Genomic DNA, 16,803 nt, shown 5'->3' with positions numbered 1-16,803 from the left:
CTCCTCTCCCTATTTTCCATGGGGCTGTATCCGCAGGATTCCACCTTTCCATGAGTAGAGTCTAACTCTGCCCTGTCCATTTACAATACAGTAAGGCTCATGGGAATAATATTAGGGGGGTTACTCTTATTATGATACTTAAGCTACTGTTTTAGTTCCCTACTCTTAATATTCCCCAATACCCTCACATTCTTAATTCTCCTAACAGACAATGTAATAAATTATTGCAGATACAAATATTTCACTCATAGCTCAGGTTGGATTTGAACCAGACAAAGTTGAAAGACTAGTGCTTTTATCTATCAAAATGTTTTGGTACTGGAGACCTAAATGATTTATGTTGCTTTAATTTTTTTTTCCTTTTAGGTAGAGTCAGATACACTCACTGAAAGGCCAGAAATCAGAATTAAAATGGAAAACAACAATATGCTTCTCACCACCCATCTTAAAAAGATATCTACGGTTCATTCTGACATTTAATTTTTAAAAATCAAAACTTAAGCAAATTCTCCCCTAGTCTCAAAGGAACTTTTGTCCTACAATTGAGTAATTAGCAAAGGATGCTGAAACTCTGACAGACTGATTTTTAGGATCAGTTTCTGCTCTGTTACATTGATGTAAGTCCAGAGTAATTCCAATAAGTCAGTACAGTTACTCCAGATTTGTGTCAATGTAAATGATAGCAGAGCAGGTGTCTAATGAAAATGTGATGGAACACAATTACAGCTGTCACCAGTTCAGCATGGTGACATGTCATACATAATCTGTGGTGCAATTGCTACAAGGTTTTATATCAAATAGGCAACAACACTAAATCAGCAGCAAATAATCTTCTTCATGCTCACCTGAAAACAGTTCAGTCACCTTTTTTATTGCCTGAGTTACATGCAGTAGAGATCAGAAATAAATAACCAAATAATGCTGTGCATGCTGATGATAATGCATGATGGAACCAAGTAAGGTTGACTCAAAGAATTACAATACATGATCATGCATGTATTTAAAGGAATGAAAATCTTAATGGGCTAAATTGTTTTTATTCAGTGGATATACAGAAATTGCATACGAAAACTCCCAAATTGTCAGTGCCTAAATATGGGACTTAGTGGGACAAGCAATGCAAGAGAAATATTTAAATTACTGGGATAAATTTATTTACTATAAATAACAGATTGGAACCTCAAGATCCTGATTCATCTAAGTACATGTAAATAGAGCACCATAATAACTGTGAAATATTCCTCAGGGTGGGAGGTGGTAAATTCAAGTAAAATTTTTAAAAAAAGAAAGAAAGAAAACTAGGATAGCTGATGATGGATAATGTTTAAGATAATGTTTGACAATCTGACCATATGGATGAAGAATGCTACAAGCTAACTTGTGTGAAGTCTTGGTGCTACACAGCTAACAATAAGCTGTTTGTTTAAAAACAAAAGGCTTCCTTTCTGCTGATGAACTGGAAGTAAGCTTAATTAACATACTGTGTGTTACTCCCATTCCAATACCAAGTCTAGCCTGGGCTCCCTTTTTTAATTGCAGAGTGAAATATGGACTCGATTGAAATCGGTGGGAGTTTTGCTATAGACTTCAATAGAGCCAGGATTTCACCTAAAGTTTTGGGACTCAATTCCATTCAGTTGTTTCAGTATTAGTATTCTTGGTCCTTAGCTGTGGCATACACACCTTTGTACTTCCTCAATCCTGGGTCTGTTGCACACCAGGCCCAAATCCCCGCTATAAATTAGAGCAGTCTCAAGGATGCTCAAATTTACTCCCATTACCAATCAACCTATCTACCAGCCATTACAGCCACTGAAGATTGCTGGGGTGCAGGAAAGCACAATATACACCTTCTTTTCTCATGCTACACAGCCTTTTAGGCTAGCTGCTGTATGCCACTGAAAGATTCTCTTTGTTGGTGTGGCCTTCATGGTAGGCTATATGGCGTCACTTCATATAGATGAAGTGGAACAAATCAGCCTTACTATGGGGAAGGACCTGGGCCATTGATTTCATTCAGAGCATAGAGACTAGCTGTTTAGAAATTACTTAGCCCTATCATTTTAAAATATGCCTGCTCAGGCTTTAATATTATTCCAGAAAGTTCTCACTCTGGTAATATTCTAATAAATAGACTTAGTTTAACTTTGTTATTGAAGTACTACATAGAGTCTGATCTTGGTCTCTGGAACTCCAGATACAGCTCGGGGCTCAATGAAGTGCAAGCCTGGGCAGGACTGAAGCTGAAGCAGGTATACGTGACAATATCGGAAGGTCAAATGAGTTCGATATGTCCGGTTAGCAATTAATCAGAGTTCTAATAAACAATTGACAATATCACCAACCCTAAAATCTTGGCTTGATGCATTAGTCTTGACTAGACCTGAGTGAATAGCAGGGGAAATCCATTCACACACTTTTCAGCAAACTAAGAACTGAAATTTTTATTTGCTATGTTGACACCCATTTTCTATTCTCTTTTCAATATTTGTGAGGTCAGAGTTCATCAAATGGTGGATGTTTATAGCAAATGAATTCCAAGCCCACTTCATTTCATTACCAAATTAATCATTTCAGGCAGAATAAAAGCAGTAGAACTCTTGCTTTTTCCAGTCAGTTCACCAAAAGAGACTGATGTGTCTGGGTAGTGAATCACCACAGCCTTCAACTGGCCGAAGTGCCAGGGTTGAACAACGAAGCTATGTTGTTGGTGCCGTGTTAGGACTGATATCTGGCCCAGGGGCCTGGATATATTTTTGGCAGATCTCTTTTTCTTTTACTGCTGAATGTCTTGTTTACTGTGTGTGCTGAAGACCGGTAAAAGTAGTTACAAGCAGAGCAACACTTAACTAACAATGCAGAAGGAAAGATCCTGTTGAAATGGTCACTGGATACTTATCTTGGAAGCCACTAAGAAGATCCAGCTGCACCCTTGCCAGCTAGGACTGCGCATGTACACACACACTTAATGTGCTCATTTGTTAGTGACAATATGTGTGGTGGACGGAGATAGTGACAGAAAATTGGAGACCTACACATTCAATTAATGCACTTGGCTGATTGATGAAATAATTTATACAGAGCTTAACAGGAGCACTGGACCACAAAAAGGGGATTGTGCTCTCAAAGTACCTTCCTGGAGCTTTGGTTCAAATGTAGTTTAATGGGATGGAGGGTATGTGATTGCACCTTTCACAATTACCATTGTACAAAACCCTGGCCAAAGTCCAGGCACAGAAGCAATTAAATAAACCAGACTAGGGGCTTGCCTACACTTAAAATGCTACAGTGGCACAGCTGCAGTGCTGTAGTGGTTCATTGTAAACACCTACCTACACCAACAGGAGCTGTTCTCCCATTGGCATACTCCCCGAGAGGCAGTAGCTAGGTCAACGGGAGAGTTCTTCTGTCAACTTAGTGCTGTCTACATAGGGACTAAGGTCGGCTTAACTATTTCACTCAAGGGTGTGGATTTTCTAATCCAACCTAATTTTCTAGTGTAGACCTGGCCTACATCTATGCTGGTTTGCAGCTGCAACTGTGCAATCATGTGCCATGTGCAACTACTTTATGTGAATATGATTAGAGAAAATTAATCTGTATTTGGTCCTGATCTTATAATATTAAAATAATAGTAATGTTTTTGCTCCCAGTAATGATTCAGGCAAGGTCTGAGTCAACTGACCAGAAAACAAAAAGGTTTAAAATGTTCTAAAAATTCCTTAAACCTGTTGGACTAGCTCCTAAACCCACAAACTGCAACCAGCCACTTTCTTCCCAAGAGAATTAAAGGCCACAGTAACTTTACTATTATAAAGAAGGAATGGTATAGTCAAACTCATGCAGGAAATAGATACTATACCATGTTACTATGGTGACCATTCACAAAGCAGTAGCAGATTAACAAACACCCATGTAAACACAGGGCACAGGGAATCTACTGGCTGACACCTGTTCACATGAAAACCTGTACATTGATATTAGGTGTTATATCAATAAAAATATAAAGTGTTCAGATTGTATTTCCTTTCAGACTGTATACAAGCTGTTTGGAGCTCCTGTTACCTAAGTGCAAAATTTCTGCTAGTGATTCTCTGCCACACAAATTTCTTCCTGCTTCCCAGAGTGGATTGAGTTTAATAAGAAGTAATATTCCAAATATTATTTCTAACTTGTGCATGAAAATATGGATGTGCGCTACAGTAACTTGTTCTCTCGTTTTGTTCTATTTTTAAGGAAGAGACGAGACTGGCTGATATTTCAGTTGTCTGCCCAGCTGGTGAGGATTTCGTTTCACAGGATATGGCGCTGGCTCCTTCTGCCAAAGAGGATAGTTTACAGGCTGAGCTGCTGGCAGAAGAAACGCCCTCCAGCGAGGAATATCAATGTAGATCACCTGATGATATCTCTTGGCCCTTGCTGTCCGAGATGCCTGAATCCAACCTCCTGCATTCTGAAGCTGAGCTGGAAGAGCAGCCCTGCTGTAGTTCTCCTAGTCTGCATGTCAGCTCCTGTAGTTTGCAAACGCAGATAAACTCTGGCAGTAAAAGAATGACTGATGAGTCTGATCTCTTAACACCTGTTGCTTATGCTGACACTTCAAATCATAGAAGGGAAACCACATCAGATGAGTTAGAGAGATTGTTCCCATCTCCCATAGATCACTATCCAAAATTTGGAATGGAATCTCCTTTGACTTGTAGTTCACCAGCCGTACCTGAAAACATCACTGCTTCCTGCAAAATACATGCAAAGCCTGCATATAGCATGATCAGTGAAGTGCCTGAGACACATTTACAACACAATGAAGCTCACCAAAGCATGACAGAAACACAAGAACAATTGCATGACATTAATAACTTTACTAAAACCCAGGATAGGCTGCATGCTTTGCCTGATGCATTCTCAGGTCTCATGTTTCAATCAGACACCACCAGAAGCTGTCAGAGGCAGATGGTCACCCAACAAGAGATTAAAAGCGCATCAGAAAAGAACAGCATGGCCAGCCTATCTGGACAGGCGCCTAACTTCTCCAAACTGCTGTCCAATGTAACCGTCATGGAAGGTTCTCCGGTGACTTTGGAAGTAGAAGTAGCAGGATTTCCAGAGCCTTCACTGACATGGTGGGTAGCTTATAATGAGAAAACCTAAATATACCTATAGAAATACACATTGCACTACTTATAACTGTGTGTACTAATCTGAAAATTAGAGAGAATTGCTTGTTATCTATATCACTCCACACTTCTGCATGGTTCCATTTGCAAAGAAAACTTTTTTTTCAATTAACCCACTTCAAATAATATCACTGTTGTCAACTTTATGAATAATCAGAGCAGCAAACATTTATTTTCAAATGCAAACACATCAAACACTTTTTTCTGTTGCATTATTTTTCAGTATAACATTCCACTTTTTAAAATGATTGTGAAAGAAAATTTCCCCTTCAGAGCCAACTTACTGTAGATTAATTCCTTATCAGTGTGCCTACTACTTGCAAGCATCCCCTCTTCCCAAGAAGTGGAGAGAATGAACGCAAAGAAAATAAGTTTATACACGAGGAAATCCAGTTTTTCACTGAATATTCACTCTGTCTGCTCCACATTTCCCATTCACAGGTTTTAACAATCAAAAGTATGTTGTTTTTATTACATTTGTAGGAACTTTTATCAGTGAGAAATATAAATCTCTCTTCAGAGTAAAAATCTTTTGATAAATCCTTTACTAATGATTGTAAGAGAGTGATGGAGGGTCCAGAAGATTTCACAATAAAGTCATCTTTAGAACTTTATGTGCTGGTTTATTTTAATAAAACCCAACTCTAATTTCCCATAGCCATATCATCCACTTATTTTCTCCAAATTCCCACAGAGAACCTCTGTTTTAATTTGCTAATGGGAGTCCATGCACCGGGAGCTATTTTAGTCCAAGTTTTTGCAATACCTAGTACTACAATGGAAAGCAGAGACCGATAGAGAAACATCTCTCCATTTGCAGAGAGAGAGAGTGTTTACCACATACCATAAACTATCACATACGGAGTACAATTTATTTTTGGTAGTCTTTTAATAAGCTGAATTTTTCCCTGAAGAATTGCAAAACACATCAAATACTGAAACACTCAGTACATTCTGCCTATATCAGTAATACAGTCATCAGTTTTTAATCCCTGTCTCCTACACTTTGAGAAGATATTGATTTCTTTGGACTAGGTACTTAAATACTTCTGAGGATGTGGGCCTAAGTGACTTGCTCAGGTTCATGCAGGAATCTGAGCAGGGAATTGAACCTGGGTTTCCCAAGTCCTTGGCCTGTACCTTAGCCACCAAACCATCCTTCCTCAAAGGACTTGTCTTGCATGATGCTTTGTGCACCATTTAAGACTTACTTAAGCCTTTACTACAGGGCTTACATGATGCATCAGGTCTTCTGCAGGCCCTTTAGACATAGGTGAATTTAACCCTTTGTTAGCAAGATTTTATTTAAAAATAAAACCAAAAATTCTCAAAGCAGAAACTTAGCACCCAATCTTGCAAGCTGGTATCAACAGAACCCCATTGTTGCCAATGAGGTGGCACAGTAGTGTCAGCCTGTAAAGCGTAGGTCACAGGATCAGGGCTCCCATTTGTATCTTTTCTAACATTACACAACATGGTAGCTATTTTGTATATCTTGTTTAAATATAACGGGTCTAAATGGAGGGAATTGGGGAGTGGCTGCTGGCAATTACTGTTACTGCTAACATTATTGTAGAGGTTGTCTGAAATCAGCAAATTCTGCTTCAGCAAACACTGATGTGAACCTGACTTGAAAACTGACTCTCTGCTTCAGGTACAAGAAGGGCCAGAAATTGACCGCAGATGAGCACTTAAAGCTTTTACAAAAGGAGACAAAGCATGCTTTGTTCATTCAGAAGGTGTGTGATGCAGATGCTGGCCTCTATGTTGTTCGGGCTAAAAATTCTAGTGGCACTATCTCATCAAGTGCCATCCTCCATGTGAAAGGTAACAGGCCACCTATCACAAGAATAGACTGGATAATGCTGTGTGTTATCTATATTAGCGTATCACTAATGTACTCGCTATTCACGTAGTAAGTGTGATACTGACAGCACCGGGACTTAATTCTCACAGACTGATGCAACAATAAATCAGTTATCTTCCACTGCACCTTTCACAAATTGTGTACCAATCTGCTTATGTGTCACACTGGATGTTTTGTTAATGCCACTGCTACATCAGATGTTCATCTTCCTTTAGCATATTAATGTTTAGTTTAAATTTTAGTTGGGATGATGGACACAGTTTTGAACTCTAAAACAAGATGTCTTAGACTTAATAAAAAATCTTACAAATTGTGCTGTTTGTAGAGATCATAATGTGTCAAAATGCATCCGGGAACATGGTGCTCAAATCAATTTATATAGCATGATGCTTATTACATCAAATGTGGTGTTTCTGGTGAGATTTTTCTCATGTATGCTTTAAATGTCTCTTGGTATGCTGTAGCTACTCAAACCCATACAGTACATTATAGTAATATTCATAGTGCACTGGCATATACCAGATCGCTACCTTCTGTTTTAAATACTAGGGCTCTGCTTAATAAAACGTGTCTTGTTTGAGTGACTTTAAAGCAAGGGGATGGAGCCTCAGCTACTTTAAATTCTCATAGTTCCACTGAAGTCAGTGAAGCTTTGCTAACGTTCCCCAGCTGAGGCTCTGCCCCCTTGTTGTCAGTGATAGTTAAGTAAGAGAAGTAGCCCCTGTTTTACCATATTCCCATGACAACCAGATCTTTTCAAAGTAAGACTTTTTCAATATACTTAGTTTCCCTATATACCCACTGCCTCTATACATGCCATAATTCTTATGATCCTTTTTTCTCTTCTTATAAAATCGTAAATGAAAGATATAGATGTTTTATACTCCCAGCTGTTAACATGAAAAGGGACAGATAATCTTCTATGCGTTGGACCTTGAGCCCATTTTTAATTCCTTTTTAATAAATTGTTTTCAAAGAGATCAAGGGATATACTCAAAGGGTTGGCTAGTGTATGCAGTAGGATAAATGATCAAATGAAAAGGAAGGAGTTTTCTGTGAGTTTTCACTTAAACTACTGCAATGAGAAATGAGCTGCAACTTTAAAGCTGTAACATTCAAAAGAGGAATTTGCTTGCATGTTAGTTACGTTTCACTTCTGATAAGGACAAGCAAAATATTGTTTTATTATAAACATAGTTGTGTCAGTCTAATATCTTTGATTCAAAGAATAATTTATTTAAGGTTTTTGACAAAGGCAAGAAAAATAATTATGCCACTGGAAGACTTTGCCCATAAATTATCAGCCTACTTAATGGGTGAGATATTCAATTTATTAATTCCTACTATTTCTTATGAAAATTAGGCACATCTATCCATACACTAAAAGCAGTTGGTGAACATTTGTATAATGTTTTTTCTTTTATTCTCAATTTACTGCTTTCACATAATGAATTTGCTTGTGTGGGAAATTTATAAGGGGCAGGGAGAGACTTACAATCTCTTGCAAAATTTACAACAAGAAAATGAATTCTTGGCTGCACAACATGATCTGAATAGAATCTATATTTCAAATACCAGGAGGCCAATGAGGCTGGAGGCAAACATTTGGATTTTTGGCCCAGTGGCTGCAATTCTATGAAAATCTTGTAACTTTGAAACAGGAGACATTCTCAAGGCAACATAGCCTAGCATCAGGGAAAGGGGGAGCTGGCAGGAGGGGGAAGACAACATACTATTAATAGAATTTATATTACCCCTAAGTCCAGCCATCTCATGTAAATGTTGTTTCATAAGGATTCTTCTAAGTAAGTAAGCCATACCCTTTAGTACTTTTCAGGAAATGTAGTTTTCATCTTACAATAAACTAATTTAATAATTACTAACATCTTGAATGTTTTAATTTTTACAGAAGAAAAAATCAGTTTTGTATTTGTTCCGGGTGATTATATCCATGTTCATTGCTACAAAACAACCAACAAAACAACTATGTTGAGAATCCGACTTGCATATGCATTATAATAAGCACTGAGATAAAACAAACCAAAGTATCCCTCCAACGCGATGTAATGCGTTTCGTATTTTGCCTGTTGTTGAAATGTCAGTGCCTGACTGCCTGATCTCCATTTACAATAAACAGAATGATGGAGGTCAGCAGAAAGCCAGCAGATTTGCAATCACTACATGAAAAGGTACTGTGTCTAATTCAGTGCCAGTTCTTTTAGCACTTTTCATCATACTGGATTAGATTAGAATCCACTCAGCAATGCGAGAATTCAAAGTCAAAATCCCCACCAAGAGGGTAAATTTGATTTTCACCATGACTTTTCCCCACAGACTGAAACCCATGGGTTTATTTTTGTACCACCCCGTTTTCTGTGCAGATATGGGCAAATGTGCTGAGTCTCCTACAGCATGTCTACACTGCAGCTGGAACTGTAATTTCCACCTCGGGTGGATGTACCCATGCTAGTTTTGATCTAGCTAGCATGCTAAAAATAGAAGCATAGCTGCAGAGGGAGGCAGGCTAACTGCCCAAGTATGTACGGCACCGGCCCTTGAGATCTCCCTGACACAGTTTAGGAAGGCAGCAAGCTGGTCCCTGGTATTAAAAAGGTTGAGAAACACTGCTTTAGGAGACCAGCCCTGGATGGTATGGGATCCCAGCCAAAGTGCAAGACCCTTGGGGAAAGGAAGGTGCAGGCAGATGGGAGACCTGGGCTTGCAGTTAAGTTCTTCTGTCACTACTCTGGGATAGAAAAGGAATTGGAGGTAGATTTATGTTTAGACACTTGGAACTAGACGCTTGCTCTCATTTATGTAAATAAAGTGATACATATTTGTCAACTATGCAAATTAACTATTTTTTAATAAAATCTCCAGATTTTTCTTTAACGGGTCTCAATGTGGGTGAGGAAGGGTTCAAATGCTTTGTGTGCCAAGGCTCAGCACCACACTCGGGGGCCAGTTGGGAAAATTGAGTGCAAGTCTCTCCAAGTGTAGGACACTCAGGTCTATCTCAGAGAAATATCACTTCCATCCTTTTACTAATGTTGTTCATACTCTTGTAGGCTATGTAGCCTACATTAGATTCTGGCTTCTACTCTCAGTTCCTAGCATAGTAAGAAAGACTATCATCTTTCCTTTCAGAGGGGAGGGGTCAAAGAGATCCTTTGTGTGGGGATACTTTTACTCAGAAATAGCAAGAACTGACTTGCAAACCCTATAGTGTCCAAAACTATGAAAATATTTCATAAAACAAACAGCAGAATAGGCATCTCATGGCCCTCATGTTTAATCTCTCATCAAGCTCCCAAGCCACCTGCATTTACTCACTCTGATCATATTTTCCACCATTTCCTGGATAAACCTATTTTAAATCAATAGTGCACTTTTTTCTTTGCTAAATTGTAACGTAAATGGTTAAACTGAAATGCATATTGTGGCTAAACATTGCACGTTCATTTTTCTGCTCATCATATAAGTGTGCTATTGAACTGAACAGCCTGTGAACATGGTTTATCTGAGTGTGCGCTTTGAAGACTGGTGTACAAGGTGATGGGTTGTGAGAAGTCATTCCAGATGGGGAGGTTGCAGTGGCACAAAGCTCTCCCATAAGTGCTGCTGTGCTGAGCTATTCACCCAGCCAATGCAATTACAAAACAGGGTATTGCTGGCTGGAGAAGGGGCAGCCCCCATGCTGCTTGTACCAGGAAAGCTGCATTCCATGGGTTAATGCCTGTTCACCAACCAGGTTGAATGGAGCCCTGAGTAGTTTCCCCTTCATAAATGCTGTCTTGTAAATGATAAAATAGCTCATGTCTTATCAGATCCTTACTGGAGAAGGATTAAGAGGTGATCAAGTGCTGTGCCAAAGCAAAATGAATTAAAATGAGCATACAAAGGAAGTAAAATTGCAGTCCGAGAAGCCAACTCTGTTCCAATTAAAGCCAGCAGAAGTCTTGCCGTTGGCTTTAAAGGCAGCAAGATTGGGCCCAGGATGCTTGCTTTCCTTGTCAAAAGATCAACTTTCCTTTTTAATCAAGCACATGCAAATCGGTCAGGGATGCAACACCATGCTCTGGGTGTCCCTGAACATCCGCCTGCTGGAAACTCTGACTCGATGACAGGGGATGGATCACTCTATAATTGCCCTGTTCTGTTCATTCCCTCTAAAGCACCTGGCATTGGCCACTGTCGGAAGACAGGATACTGAGCTAGATGGACCATTGGTCTGACCTAATATGACCCTTCTTATGTTTGTTTCTACCAAAAAATAAAGCAAAAATTAGGGCTGTTGATTAATTGCAGTTAACTCATGTGATTTACTCAAAAAATTAATCACAATTAAAAAAAATAATTGTGATTAATTGCACTGCTAAACAATAGAATACCAACTGAAATTTATTAAATATTTTGGATGGGTTTCTACATTTACAACACAGAATACAAAGTGTACAGTGCTCACTTTATTATTTTTATTACAAATATTTTCACTGTAAAAATTATAAAAGAAATAGTATTTCTCAATTCAACTCATACAAGTACTGTAGTGCAATCTCTTTATCATGAAAATGTAACTTACAAATGTAGATTTTTTTTGTTACATAACTACACTCAAAAACAAAACAATGTAAAACTTTAGAGCCTACAAGTCCATTCAGTACAACTTCTTGTTCAGCCAATCACTAAAACAAACAAGTTTGTTTACATTTATGGGAGATACTGCTGCCTGCTTCTTATTTACAATGTCACCTGAAAGTCAGAACTGGCATTTGCATGGCACTTTTGTAGCAGGCATTGCAAGGTATTTACATGCCAGATATACTAAACATTCATACGCCCCTTCATGCTTCGGCCACCATTCCCGAGGACATGGTTCCATGCTGATGATGCTTGTTAAAAAAAAAAATGTGTTAATGAAATTTGTGACTGAACTCCATGGGGGAGAATTCTATGTCTCCTGTTTTGTTTTACCCGCATGCTGCCATATATTTCATGGTATAGCAGTCTCGGATGATGCGTTCAGCACATGTTCAGTTTAAGAACACTTTTAAAGCAGATTTGACAAAAGGCAAAGAAGGTACCAATGTGAGATTTCTAAAAATAGCTGCAGCACTGGACCCAAGGTTCAAGAATCTGAAGTGCCGTCCAAAATCTGAGAGGGATGAGGTGTGGAGCATGCTTTCAGAAGTCTTAAAAGAGCAACACCCCAATGCGCAGGGCCAGCTCTAGGCACCAGCAAAACAAGCTGGTCCTTGGGGCGGCACATTTTTAGGGGCGGTATTCTGGTGCGGGCCATGCCGCCCCTAAAAATGTGCCCCGGCCGCCCTAACTCACCTCCGCTGCTGCTGCTCGCGCACCGCTGCTCGCCCTCCCTCCCAGGCTCTCAAACCCAGGAGGGAGGGGGAGATCCAGAGCGAATCAGCTGTTTCGCGTGCCGTGGCCGCTCGGGATCTCCCCCTCCCTCCCGGGTTTGAGAGCCTGGGAGGGAGAGGGGGCAGCAGCGCGCGAATCAGCTGTTTCGCACGCTGCGGCCACTCGGGATCTCCCCCTCCCTCCCGGGTTTGAGAGCCTGGGCGGGAGGGGGAGACCCTGAGTGGCCGCGGCGCACGCGCTACTTCTCCCTCTTCCTCCCTCCCTCCCTCCTAGGCTTGAGAGCCTGTGGGGAGGAGGCAGGGCTGGGGATTTGGGAAAGGGGCAGAGTTGAGGTGGGGCCGGGGGTGGGGTAAGAAAAAAACGGGGGGGGCGGCCAAAATTGTTTTCGCTTGGAGCGGCAAAAGTCCTAGAGCCGGCCCTGCCAATGCGGAAACTACAGAACCCAAACCACCGAAAAAGAAAATCAATCTTCTGCTGGGGGCATCTGACTCAGATAATGGAAATGAATATGCATCGGTCCGCTCTGCTTTGGCTGGTTATCGAGCAGAACCCGTCATCAGCATGGATGCATGTCCTCTGGAATGGTGGTTGAAGCATGAAGGTACATATGAATATTTAGCACATCTGGCACATAAATATCTTGCAACGCCAGCTAAAACAGTGCCATGCAAACACCTGTTCTCACTTTCAGGTGACATTATAAACAAGAAGTGGGCAGCATTATCTGCTGCAAATTGTAACCAAACTTGCTTATCTGAGTGATTGGCTGAAGTAGGACTGAGTGGACTTGTAGGCTCTAAAGTTTTACATTGTTTTATTTTTGAATGCAGTTATTTTTTGTACATAATTCTACATTTGCAAGTTCACTTTCATGATAAAAAGATTGCACTACCGTACTTGTATTAGGTGAATTGAAAAATATTTTTGTTTTTTAGAGTGCAAATATTTGTAATCAAAAATATAGTGAGCACTGTACGCTTTGTATTCTATGTTGTAATTGAAATCAATATATTTGAAAATGTAGAAAACATCCAAAAATATTTAAGTATTTTATTATTGTTTAACAGCGCAATTAAAAAAGTGATTAAGCATGTGATCAATTGCAATTAATTTTTTAATAGCTTGACAGCCTTAATAAAAATAATTCTAGATATGGAACTAAATCTTGCTGTCCTTATTTGGTCATCTCTCACCCAAAATTCACACTGCTTTCCCTGCGATTTTTGCCCTAATAAATACTTCAAACTTTGGCCCAGAAAAAAGTCAGAGAGAAAATAAGCCAGCTTTCCTAACTGAAATATATGATTATTTTTAGGAGCACACAATGGATGGTTTGGGAAGTATGGTATTTACAGTATTGCTGCATGAGGGGCAGACTGAAGTGCAACTTAGAGGAAGAAATATTTTGAAAATACTTATTATTTTAGCAAAGTGAGAGGAGAGGACAGAGCTATTAAATAAAAGATCAAACAGGAGGGTAGGGCTAGGGACTGTCTTGTCCCTTTTGTAGATGTTAATAAATCAAATGCAGAAGCATACCGTTCCATTGTTCAGTAATACTAATATTATCGCTGAGTACTACATTTCAGAGAGTGTTGTTAGGTTAGCATGCACTTGCTTTTCACTTGCCTTAATCAAATATTGTAGTTAGTCTAATATTTAAAGCACAATTAATTTTACAGATAGGGTTCTTTTAATCGCTGCCTGGTACTCAGGCACTCTGTGGCTGTTTGCAATAAACAAAGAGGCAGCAGAGAGCTATTTTGCCAAACTGCGGGACACTGAAGGGCCTTTTCCCACTGTCAATACTGGGATTCACAAGCAAAGGTATAATACGTCCTGATTGTTGCCAGATGTCCTGATGCCAAACAGACCAGGTGGAAGCTCTGTGTTCACTGAGCCTAATGAGCTCTCAAAACTCTCGGCTCGAAACTGCAGCTGGCGTCTGTTCAGGACAAGCAGCGTGAGGGCTCCATGCTCTGATTGCGTGTTACCTCTCTAGCCGCAGAAGGATTTACTCTTTCCGCTTCAGACATGCCAGTCACCATTTTACACCCACCATTTTGCTTTCAGCCCTTTCCCTGGAGAACTAGGTTTTGTGCAGGCTGCATGGGGAGCGAAAGCTGTTTGCGTCGTTACACCCCTGCCCCCGGGACCATGGACAAGCCCGCAGAGCGGTCAGACACGGTGGGAGTGACTGTTTGAAACCCGACCTCCATTCATTGCCCGCCAGACCAGCTCCTACTTGTAAACTGGCGTTTAGCTGAAGAAAGGCGGGTTGCTGGAGGTCTAGTCATGTGTGGTTTAGCACTAAAAAGTTCCACCCTGCAGGGCTGTCCCTTGTTATCCTGAGTGCCAGAGCCCTGTCTGAGTTTTCAGAGTGCCCCAGAACAGGTGGCCATAGCAGCTTTAGCGGTCCCTTGTATGGGTCCTGGAATAAAGCTTCTGTTACTAGCCAAAAAGGCAGCCTGAGTTGGGATCTCCCCCATGACTGACTATTGGCTGAGCAGCATCTGAGCCCAACATAATTTCTTAGGGAATTTCCATGTGGTGGGGCGCTGGGGAAACTTTTTATTTCTTAACTAGCAGTTGGAGCTGCTGTTCACAGGTCTGAAATGTTAGTCCCAGGCAGGAGAGATTAGTGATGTACCAGGTGGGATGGACAAAAGGGAATGTGAAATGCAATTTCATATACTTTTTCGACACTATAAGTGTGGTGGGGAAAGCCGGGTACCTGGTGAGCCATGTGATGAATCCTCTCTATTGAGCCTATATCTAAACATTCTAAACCTTGATGCTTTTTTCCCCCAAAGAGCTGCTGTGCTCTTTTTGTTTTTTTTTTTCTTTAAGCAACCTTGTGCAGAAATAATGACTTTGTTTCTCCAGATGTGAAATCCCTTTCAAATCCAAGAATTACATTAATCTGGGGTGATAGATGGGCAAAAGACAACCTGGAACCAGAGACAGATTTCAGGTCCACTATCCTCTAGACCTTTAGAGATAGAAATGGGAATGTTATACGACTGAAGACCTGGGAGCGGTGGGGGTGGGGAGCACTTTCCAAAGGGGCTCTAAACTTACTTCTAGCTTTGGTGGCTCATGGGATGAAATATTAATATAAAATTAGAAAACCATCTTAGATCCATTTGCAGTTTCAAGATGAGGAGGAGGAGCGGAAAACCTTGAGTGCCTATAGCAGTCTGTTTATGTCCATTAAAATTATTGTTGTCGTTAGAAGATGAACTCCGTTTTCACTACAAATTTTGTAGTATATACTAACATTCAACAGAAAGCCAGATCAAAGCTGGATTCCTTGTCACCTTATGGCTGTATTTGAACAGATGTTTGAACCTTTTCTGTCCAAAATAAGTAGCATTTGGTTCTACGCTCCCCTGATGTACGGAACAGAAATCTCTATGGTGGCAAAAGATTGACTCTGCATCATAGTATCCGGTTGAGTCAAAAAGATGTAGGAAATTTCATGTGACACACCACCTTTGTCCAACATAATTCCACAGTGCTACACAAACACTTCTACTACAGCTAGGAAAGGAACTGGGGTTTGTTCTTAATGGTGCAAATTAATCTTTTTAGTGACAGTCACAGAAACCAGAGGCAGACACCCATTTTAATATTCTCAGCTGGGATGCAAGCCTTTGACTCATACACTTGAATCATGTATGGTATATGGTCTCTTGGCTGCTCACAGTCATGTCAGTCTGTAGGATGGCACAATGTCTGCTCACAGCATGTTGACTGGAAATTTGCCCTAAATCACATTTTGAATTTTATGTTAAAGGTGCCCATCTACAAGGTGTGGGCCCTTCCTATTACTTAGATATACAATGGTGGCAAAGATGAGCAGCTTCTTTGAATGCTAGGTTTTCATCAGAACCTTTTTGTGCCAACGCTGGTACCACATAAGTCATTCCACCTCAACACAGCAGTTGGCTCTGCCTTACTGAAAAAACAATAGCACTGAAAAAATAGAGAAAATGAACAGCTCCTTAGGAATTCACAGGCATTTGTGGGGGTGCGTGAAACTGTATTGCAATGGGTGCATCAGAAATTCATTCTGACATTTTGATGTATCAGCTTATTTGCAACAGGAGCAGTTTCCCCACGTATTAGTATCAGGAAATAGCATAGCTTCAAGGACTAATGGCCCAATCTGAACACCCTTTAATCCTTTTTTTTTTCCTGTGGGGCTTGGTGCCTTGCAGGATCACCTACTGGTCACAAAAAAAGTAAATATGGATGCTCCAAGAGGGGAGGGGATGTAGAACAAATAGGTAAATGCAAGAGGGAAACAAAAGGGGAGGAAATAGGAGCTGGGGAGGATACAGGGGAGACACAATAGGCAAAAAAGAGAATGGGAGACAA

The 16,803-nt window shown here is 40.4% G+C and overlaps 1 protein-coding gene across 14 annotated transcripts in view; it reads left to right on the top strand.

Moving 5' to 3' along the window:
- Positions 1 to 16,803, top strand: part of CCDC141 (coiled-coil domain containing 141) — a 147,789-nt gene that overhangs the window by 123,171 nt on the left and 7,815 nt on the right. For 10 of the 14 annotated variants that reach the window (XM_065560825.1, XM_065560828.1, XM_065560833.1 and 7 more), the window contains 2 exons: positions 4,237 to 5,123; positions 6,832 to 7,004. In XM_065560825.1, coding sequence (XP_065416897.1) covers positions 4,237 to 5,123; positions 6,832 to 7,004 — 1,060 coding nt within the window. Of the gene's footprint in view, positions 1 to 4,236; positions 5,124 to 6,831; positions 7,005 to 16,803 lie in introns of those variants that run through there. The other 4 variants (XM_065560832.1, XM_065560830.1, XM_065560829.1 and 1 more) reach the window with 3 other exon arrangements.

The sequence above is a fragment of the Chrysemys picta genome, chromosome 11 (genome assembly GCF_011386835.1).
Source record: "Chrysemys picta bellii isolate R12L10 chromosome 11, ASM1138683v2, whole genome shotgun sequence".
In the NCBI taxonomy this organism is placed as follows: domain Eukaryota; kingdom Metazoa; phylum Chordata; order Testudines; family Emydidae; genus Chrysemys; species Chrysemys picta.
The sequence above is the reverse complement of the archived record's forward strand: the minus strand, read 5'-3'. Positions and strand labels throughout refer to the sequence as shown.